Source organism: Amblyomma mixtum, chromosome 7 (assembly GCF_055824585.1).
Source record: "Amblyomma mixtum isolate Tamu chromosome 7, ASM5582458v1, whole genome shotgun sequence".
Classification (NCBI taxonomy): Eukaryota; Metazoa; Arthropoda; class Arachnida; order Ixodida; family Ixodidae; genus Amblyomma; species Amblyomma mixtum.
Genome location: NC_143018.1, coordinates 62,169,580 through 62,178,975, shown reverse-complemented (window position 1 = coordinate 62,178,975; position 9,396 = coordinate 62,169,580). Strand labels below are relative to the sequence as shown.

General features: G+C 50.4%; 1 protein-coding gene across 1 annotated transcript; it reads left to right on the top strand.

Annotated features, from left to right (window-relative positions):
* The first annotated feature begins 4,206 nt into the window (after nt 1-4,206).
* LOC149336274 (nucleoredoxin-like protein 2) lies at nt 4,207-8,670 on the top strand. Its single transcript, XM_089552797.1, has 3 exons — nt 4,207-4,444; nt 5,284-5,387; nt 7,762-8,670. Exons 1-3 carry the CDS (start codon nt 4,256-4,258, stop codon nt 7,904-7,906), a joined length of 438 nt encoding a protein of 145 aa, XP_089408923.1. The 5' UTR covers nt 4,207-4,255; the 3' UTR covers nt 7,907-8,670.
* The last annotated feature ends 726 nt before the right edge of the window (nt 8,671-9,396 follow it).

Here is a 9,396-nt window from a genome sequence, read left to right as displayed (position 1 = left end):
CCGCCGCATTACCTCTTTTTATAAGATGGTTGTTGGAGGAGCCCTTGCAGCATTAGACCCTCTTTTGAGCTGTCCGCTCTTGCCGTCATTTGGCGCCACCACACTTGGTTTCAGCCGCAGATCTCTTTGTTCTGCCGTTCAAAATTTCTTGCTGGAATCTCAATGGCTGCCTTGCTAAATTTTTCTAATATCGCCTTTTCTGTCTTTATTGTTACATTTTTAATTAGTTAGTTTTTCTTTTTCCTTTTCAGTCTGTAGACTGAAAAATTTATGCAGTCTATAGACTATCCACAGATTATTGGTTATAAAGTCTATTGGCTTTCAGTAGACAATTCCTATAGACAAGCCTAAAGGCAATACAAACCATGTAGACAGTTTATAGCCAGTCTATAGATTTATGGCCATACACTTTTAGTAGACTTTGTCTACATACAGTCTGTAGTCTAGGAATAGACAAAACGATGTGTCTGCTATAGGAAGGCTACAGAGTCTACAAGAAGTCTATAGACAGTCTATAGACCACTTTTATAAGGGTATGCCCAACTTGAACTAGGACCCAACGGTGTTTCAGTCCCGCGTGCGTTATCATGTGCCTTTTTTTTTCTTGGCCGCGTAAACATACAGCTAGATAGCTATCTATGCCTCCCGATTGTTGGCCACTCCCACACTGTGAGTGTATGCCATGTGTTATTAGGTGAACGACAACAACGTCCTCGTGCTGTTTTCTAGTGCGTTGGTATCCGCTATGCACCCTGGCCAATACTCCGCCGTGGGTATGTGCCATTAAGCCTGAGGACATCATCATCATCATCTCGCCGGCTCTGCCTCAATACCGAACACGGGCGCGCGACTCAAGTCTCGTGCCGACCAGTGAAGAAAACATCGCCCTGTGGACGTCCGCAGTTGGCATCTTTTCGCAGGATTTGGCATGGAGCTATTCTGTCCACATCCCAGATTATATCCCCATATACTTTGCGGAATTCTTTGCTCTTGGAATGGCCCTGCACAAAATTCCGTGTCATGTATCTCACGTTATCATCCTGGCTGATTGTTTGTCAGTTTTAGTCTCCCTTGAAACTTCCCAAAAAGATTTTTTGTGCGGCTTCCTGCGATTTTTTGTCCCGTCCACTTTAAAGGAGGTCCGTTTTGTCTGGGTTCCTGGTCATGCAGGCATTCATTCCAACGAGGTGGCTGATTATTTAGCAAGGTCAGCTCGACGGGCCAGTAACGCATCCTGTCCTGAATTTCAGTCTGCTGGCGATCTCCAGGTTTCAGCGGTTTCAACACATATCAGCCAGGTTACGCGATCCCTTACTAAATACTACTGATTATCAGCACTTATAGCGTATAAATGGAACGTCCGTTCGTGTAAAATCGGGCAGTGTGAGGTATCAATGACGCGTTTGCGGTGCAGGATTCCCAGTTTAAATTTATACCTATGCAGATGTGGGTGGTCACAGACAAACCTATGTGACTCATGCGGGGACGTTGAATCTGTGGACCATTTCCTGCTCTACTGTCCAAAGTTCGCACTTCAGAGAAAGATTTACCTGCAGGTCCCTCTCTCCAGGTGAGGGCTCCCGTTATCTCTGCCAGTGTTGTTATCGTTCGGAGCGAGCGCCAAAGGATTTGCATTGGGTTCAATTTGTGGGAATCTCCATGATTACATAATTGCAACTGGTAGGTTGATTTGCTAACTCCTTTAAAAGTCTCGGAGTTTTTTTTATTATTATTATTATTCTCGCCAAAATGTTCTTTCTTATTTCACTTCAAATATTCTTCTGTCGTTTTTCATGAATACATTTTTCAAAATTCACGTTTGGCTCCGATATTTTGTCGTAATCCTATGAAAATTCCCTTATGTATACCACTATACCTTGGCCAATCCCCCCACGTGGGTATGTGCCATTATAAAGAGGTGAAGAAGAAGAAGAAGTCCGCTTTACGAAGGACGCAGGGTTAGGGTTACTGGGCCGTGAGTCTAGCCACGAACCGGAACTTGACCAGGTCAGTATGTCGACCTCGCGAACATTGGCCCGCTTTGTGCAGGGTATACCTTCACGACGCCAGAGCCGCTGTAGCCAAGCTTTGAGCGTATTATTTTTGTGGGTGGGCTCCGCCATCCGACCTTCTCGATCCTGCTCATGCTGAACCCGTATAAAGCACAATGGGATTCATTGGGAAAGTACGTATCATGTGCACGTCCCCAGTGCATGCGGACCTGGAAGGCCGAATTTTTGGTGTGAGAGCACTTAGGCCGCCGCGGTGGCTCAGTGGTTATTGCGCTCAGCTGCTGACCTGAAGGACGCGGGTTCGATCCCGACCGCAGTGGTAGAATTTTGACGGAGGCGAAATTCTAGATATCCGTGTACTGTGCGATGTCAGTACACGTTAAAGAACCCCAGGTGGTCGAAATTTCCGGAGCCCTTCCCCACGGTGCCTCTCATAGCCTTAGTCGCTTCGGGACTTTAAACCCGCATCAACCATCAACCATTTATCGAGTACTTGTTATGTTGTTATCAGTAGTTTTGCGGCTCTGTGGAATTCTCGACAGCATAATCTTGAGCGGTTGAGTTTCTTTGGAGGAGAAATTCTAGAGGCCCGTGTACTGTGCGATGTCAGTGCACGTTAAAGAACCCCAGGTGGTCGAAATTTCCGGAGCCCTCCATTACGGCGTCTCTCATAGCCTTAGTTGCTTTGGGACGTTAAACCCCATAAACCAACCAACCATAATCTTGAGCAAAGGATGCGAGGAAATTCTGGACCGGTATGCTGCATACGTCTCTACAGGAAGACTTGACCCACTAAAATCTTCTTTTATCGAGATGCATTATGAAACATCGAGCTCAAAAACACGGAATGTTATTAAAGGACACGATGCGCAAGTTAGTGCGCTTTCTGCGTTAGTCTATCTTTTTGTGCGCTGTGTGTTAGTCCTCTTGTTCGTCGTGTCCTATGTGTTGTTCTACCTTTTTGCGCGCTGTGTTATTACCAACTTGCCCAACGTGTTGTAAGTTACCGATCTTTTCGGGCCATTAATCAGCACTGCCTGTGCACCGCCCCCCCCCCCCCCCCCCCTTTCCACACAAATTTTATTTAAACTGTTGCTCTCAATAGACTCAGCGGCCGTGTTGTGCTCCTTTTGAGGACGAACGCTCGTCGTTCGAATTAACAGCCGCATTTCGGTAGAGGTGAAATCGAAAACAGTGCGCTGAAGCTTCGTTTGCGGCATATGTCGTCTCAGGAATTGGTCGGCAGTCCAGCATTACGTCGTTGCTTTTTGCGAGTGTGTGACTTCGGAACGTAGGAATTCTGAACGCTTGTTATATTTTTTTACCAAATGCTGTACTCCTTTGCGTTTGTTCACTACGAAGCTACACTACCTCCTCAAGCCTTCTACCTCACAGCATCTTAGACATTTTATTACCTGTCCATCGAACTCTCTCTTCTGTCCTGTTCAACTTCCTTGCGCACGTCGAGTCGTCGTTCTGCTATGTTCTGTACCGTGAAACCCCAGTGGGTCCGGATTCTCCTGATAATGGAAAGTGATCTGAACTTCTGAAGCCAAATTTACGAATGTCGTATAGAGAAATTCGAATAACATCATCAGTTCCCGCTTTTCTTCATGGCTACTGTGGTGGGGCGAAGGCCCCGAAGGAACGGAGACGAGGCTCATTGCTCGAGTGGAAGACAAAAGACTTTCTTTGACGAGGACGCCGATAATTGTCATTTTTGGCCACATAACAGTCAAAATCATCATCATCAGCCTGTCTACGCCCACTGCAGGACAAAGACCTTCCTCATGCCTCTCCAATTAACGCTGTCTTGTGACAGCTGCGGCCACCCTATCCTAGCAAACTTATTAATCTCACCCGCCCACCTAACTTTCTGCCGACCCCTGCTACGCTTCTGTAACCAGCGGTTAATCTTGCCTTCGCATTACATGCCCTGCTCAAGCCCATTTCTTCCTCTTGATTTCGACTACGATGTCCTTAACTCGTGTTAAGGACACATCTGCACTGATCTACAGAGAGAAGTCACAAAAGAATACACTAAACTGAAACCAAAACCACATATAAAACAACTACCATGTCTCGGCTTTCCCTACCCATTGCCAGTAATGGGCTAGGCTTCGCGCGGTTGCCGCTAAAATAGTGCGTAGCGCTCTTAACAGTTGAACGTGGGCATGATTTGCCTTCTGCGCAGCCCAACGTGCCTCGCCTTTCGGCCCACCCTCTGACAGAGTGGGTCGTGGATGGAACTGTTCCGGGGCAAAGTGCTGTTGACGAAGGACGGCACCAGCATCTCGGCCGACGCGGCCCTGCGCAACAAGCGGATCGTCTGCCTCTACTTCTCGGCCCAGTGGTGTCCGCCGTGCTGCTCCTTCACGCCCCTGCTGGCCCAGGCATACCGGGAAGCCAAGCAACTCGGACTCCCTGTCGAGGTACGTGTATGCGCGCCCGAAAGCTTAACTGCGCCGCACGTCTTGGGCTCAGGTTGGTAACTTGGTGACAATCAGAGAAAACGACGCAACTAAAGACGAAGATTAGTAAGGTGTGGGTTTGGGCTAGTTTGTAATCCAATCCGTGGCACAAAATGCGCATAAAACGCAAGGACGAGTATAGCGTTATTGGTAAATCACCAGGCCATATGACAAGCGCAGTTTTGGTGGCGGCAGAAGTGGTACTCCAGGGGAACAAGTGCTTGAACGCTTCCTCAGAGTCCCGGTCCAATTCGTCTCAAGCGGTCACGATGCATTTGGGTTAGGTCTACATTGCATGTGAACATATAGGCTGCCCTTTTGTGCCTGGACTTGCCGTTCCTCCCCAGTGAATTGTTGTATTAGCAGCGCCACCTGAAGGGTTAGTTTTTGTATCCCTCGTTCAATCTGCAACGAAAGACAGCTAGGATTGGAGCACCACATACCGCCAAGTTCCTTTCGGCCTGGTAGGCATTCGATGCAAAATCGGCACGGCTTCCATTCAGCGGGTAGCTATACTGGTGCAGGCAAGGACCCGTGAAGATTGAAGGCCAAGTGAATGATCGCTATTGAAACTAGTTAGCTAGTAGCTTGCGCTGATACCCGCCATGTTGCTGGAGCAAAGAGCAATGCACAAGATTGCGCTTATTATCGAGCCGTGCACCACCGTGGTTAGCGATAGTTCAGTGGTTAGCAAGGCGTTAAGAGCAACACCGGTGTAAAAGACACGTGGCTGCTCGGTGGGAATTGGCGTGGTTTCGACGCGGCAGGCAGCCAACGGGAGACTGTTCTCACCAACGCAGGTCGTGTTCCTCTCGCAGAACCGAACTGCGGAGGAAATGCGGGACGACCTGAAGAACCACCACGCAGAATGGCTTTCGCTTCCCTTCGGCGATAATCTGCAGTTGTGAGTGACGCGCTGCTCAATGTTTTTTAATGTAAAATACATCGTTGGTCATAAAACTCGCCCATTGACTGGAGGAAAGTGACGTCACCAGACCGGAAGTTCCGTCATTTCCGGTAAAGGCATAAACCGTTTCTAATGCTATCGTATTACCAACATAACATGTTAGGTTTTTTTCGCACTCATTATTTGTGACTCCGAATATGCACGGGCTAATTAATTAGTGACTGAAGAATGACCATTTTGGCTTACGGACCCGTCGCGGTGACTCAGTGACTAGAGCTCTCGACTACCGATCCATAGGACCCGTTCGACCCCGGCAGCGTCGTCTGCGTTTCGATGGCGGCGAAACGCAAGAGGCGCCCGTGTGCCGTGCGATGCCAGTGCACGTTCAAGATCCCCAGGCGGTCGAAATTATAAGTTTCGTTATCAGGAAATGAGTGGTGCAGTGACTGTCTCACATATCTCGGTGGACACCTCAACCGTGCCGTGAGGGAAAGAAGGAAGATGGGAGTGAAAGAAGATGTGTCGCAGTTAGAATGCTCCGGAATGATCTTGAAAACAGGGACCCCCCCCCCCCCCCTTAGTTTTTGTGAGGGCCGGCCCTTAAGAGTCGGACCAGTCATAGCTCTCTGTACCAATAAGATCCTTTTATCATCATCATCGGGGACCCAGAACGATTGTTTTTTGCCTGTCTGTGTCTCTTCCTTCTGGCCGGCAGGCCAGGAGTTTGTTTTCTATGAGGCTACCCTTATTGTTTTGGATGGCTCGACTGGCTGCTTGTGAGTCTGATACTACCCAGTAACTGTTTCGTCTTCTGTTGACTTCCGAGATTGCTAGGGCTATCGCCACCTTTTCCGCCGTCCGGATGCATTTGGTTGGTATAGTTACTCCGTATATCTACTGCGGCCGCCTCTCTGCCCTTATACCTCAATGCATCCACGTACCCGCCGCGGTGGCACAGTGGTTACGGCGCTCGGCTGTTGATCCGAAAGACGCGGGCTCGATCCCGGCCGCGGCGGCTGAATTTCGATGAAGGCGAAATTCCAGAGGCCCGTGTACTGCGCGATGTCAGTGCACGTTAAAGAACCCCAGGTGGTCGAAATTTCCAGAGCCCTTTACTACGGCGTCCCTCATAGCCTGAGTCGCTTTGGGACGTTAAACCCCCATAAACCAAACCAAACCAAACCAAAGCATCCACGTACATCACAAACTGGGCCTTTTTTAGATGTTCGTCCAAGATTTTAGCTCTGTGGCATTACTTCAGCCCTCGTGGTTGGCCGGGTCGATACTCCTGAGCAGCGGTCTAACCACGAAGGTGTCTGATTTCTGGAGCGATGTTTGTGGTTTGATCGCTATGGTCTTCTATAGGTTGAGAAGTCTGAGTTTAGTGAGGAGAGTGCGGCCCGTCCTGATCAGTTTAAGTCTCCTGATCTGGGAGTCGAGCAGATAGATTTTTTACGTTCTTCGAAAGCCCAGTAGAATCCCAGACCGTCCAAGTACTTCCTCTCTGAGACGCATGGGGTTAATCTTAACACGATGTTATGAAGCACTTGTGGTAATCTTAACGCCAGTCTAGAGGCCTTTCTAATTAGCGCGTTTATTTTTCCGTTCCGTCATGATTGATATCGGTTACGGGTGGTGGTGGTGTGACACTTATATTAGAAAATCCTTTCTATTGGGCGTTCAATAGGTCCTGAGCCAAGGCGACGAGGACACGTTGCAGCTTCAGATCTAGGGAGGCGAGCCAGATGAGCCACGGTTGGGGGGGGGAGGGGGGGGAGGATAGGCGGGGGACTGGAAGGCTGCGTGGCACTGAGTAAGGCAGTGCTCTATGGCCGCATATGTGTGTGGACAGTTTGGGAACTGAGTTGTGGAAGTGCGCCGGTATAGATGAAGTTTGGCTGGTGTACGTAGAAGATTAAACTGTATTCGGCGAAGAATGCGAGCCACACGGATCGATAAGGATTGGTGTGGTGGCGGTAAATCAGCTAAGTCCAGTTTTCGCTGCGTGTAGTATTCGTCGACAGTGTGTTTGTAAGCCCTGACCGCCTGCTCCGTCGGTGGACTCGTCCATGGGATCCCCGGCGCCCGGTGTATAGTATCGCAGGCAAGCTGGTGAGCCAGCTCATTGTTACGGGAGAGGGTAGTTGAGGTGCGGCATGATGGACGCTGTCATTATCCGAATAGCCTCTTTCCTTATCATTATCCGCCTTATTAACGCGGCCGCCACGGTCGGGTTCGAACTCAGTAGGCGAGCGATAGGAAGGAGTTTGTGCATAAAGGTACAAATGTAGCCAGGATATGTGCATCTTATACACGTGTATAAAAACTGTCTCGGGACAGAGTAATGGAGGCGAAGTTACTTTGTTCGCAGGACGCTTAAGACTCGCTACAAGGTGGCGGGCATACCAACGCTGGTGGTTCTGAAGGCGGACGGGGCGCTCATCTGCGCCAACGGAAGGCCCGACGTCCAGACCAAAGGCAGCCAGGCCTTCAAGGACTGGCTCACTTGCATATGAACAAACTCGTCAAACAAATGCAACAATTAGCGCGCTTACTTGGGACCAACGCGTTCAACGTGCCCGCGAACATTGCGTAAGGTGTAATGAAATGCGTTGCGTCACCTGTATATCAACAGAGCAGATGTACATGCAATGACGCAACTGGGTGACGCGTTATGTACACCTTGTATTTGGCAAGTATAGTAAACAGCATAAAAACAGCACTTTTTCCTGTACGTCATCCGGGTTTTAACGTACAAAACTCGCGAAGCCTGCATAGTGGTAGAACTTTTCCTAGGTTTCTGCGAAAGCTTACAGTCGCAATCTTTGTACCCAGTACTATCGAATGTGCTTGTGTACGCATTTTTCATATCCATTTGCACAGCTCGACACTGGCTTTTGTATACCTATAATATATTGCCACGCGCCTAACGCGCCGCGCGGCCTCCGCGCTGAGTCGAAGACGACGACGAAGCGGCGGTGGGCTCTCGAGGCGCGCTTGTTCTGTTCGGTGTCCTGGAACCTGGCGCTGTAATTAAAAGAAGGCTCCCAGTCTTGGCTTCTTCCCGACGCCTATCTCCACGGCTTCTCTGGTCGTGACACTGGTGGAGGTGCGGCCGATGCTCCCTACTCCTGAGGACGACTCGACACGTCCGCCTCTTGTGACCACCCCTGTCCATCGTGCCAGCCGGAGGATCCGAGGCTTGTCCCCCGAGGCCCTCCCTTTTGTCGGTGAGCCCTCGACTACCCCTCCACTCATGGCGACGCCAATACCCGCCCTGCCTCCGACTGTCCCTGCCGCCAGCCCCACCTATCTCACTCTTCAGACCCCACGAACGCCTAAGCCCTTTCGCGGTGACCTGTTTGAAAATGCCGAAGATTGGTTGGCGCACTACGAACGGGTTGCGACTTTCAACTGCTGGGACGCCGCTACAAAGCTGCGTAACGTGTACTTTAGCCTTGAGGACTCTGCGCGCACATGGTTCGAAAACCGTGAGGCTACTTTCTCGACGCGGCAGGACTTTCGACGTCAGCTCCTGAGTACGTACGCCAACAGCGACCGCCTGGAGAGCGCGGAGCGCACCCTGTCCTCTAGAATTCAGCTCCCCAATGAGGGTGTTGCCATGTACGTCGAGGATGTGACGCGTCTTTGTCATCGCGCCGATCCGGCAATGCCTGAAGAAAAAAAGCTGAGGCACCTCATGCGCGGCGTGAAAGACCAGCTCTTTTCCGGCCTCGTGCGGAACCCGCCCAACACCGTCGCGGAGTTTCTGGCCGAGGCCGTCCACATGGAGAACTTGCTGCAACAGAGATCCCAACAGCACGCCCGGCAACTGCGTCCGTCGTCGACACTGTCAACGTTGGACCGATTCGACCATGATCCCAGGGCGAATCCGGACTCCCTTCGTGAACTCATCCGTTCAGTGGTCCGCGAGGAGCTGCAGCACCTTCAAGGAACCTTTGCCCCTCGCGTCGATTCCGTCACCAGCGTCATCCGCGAGGAAGTC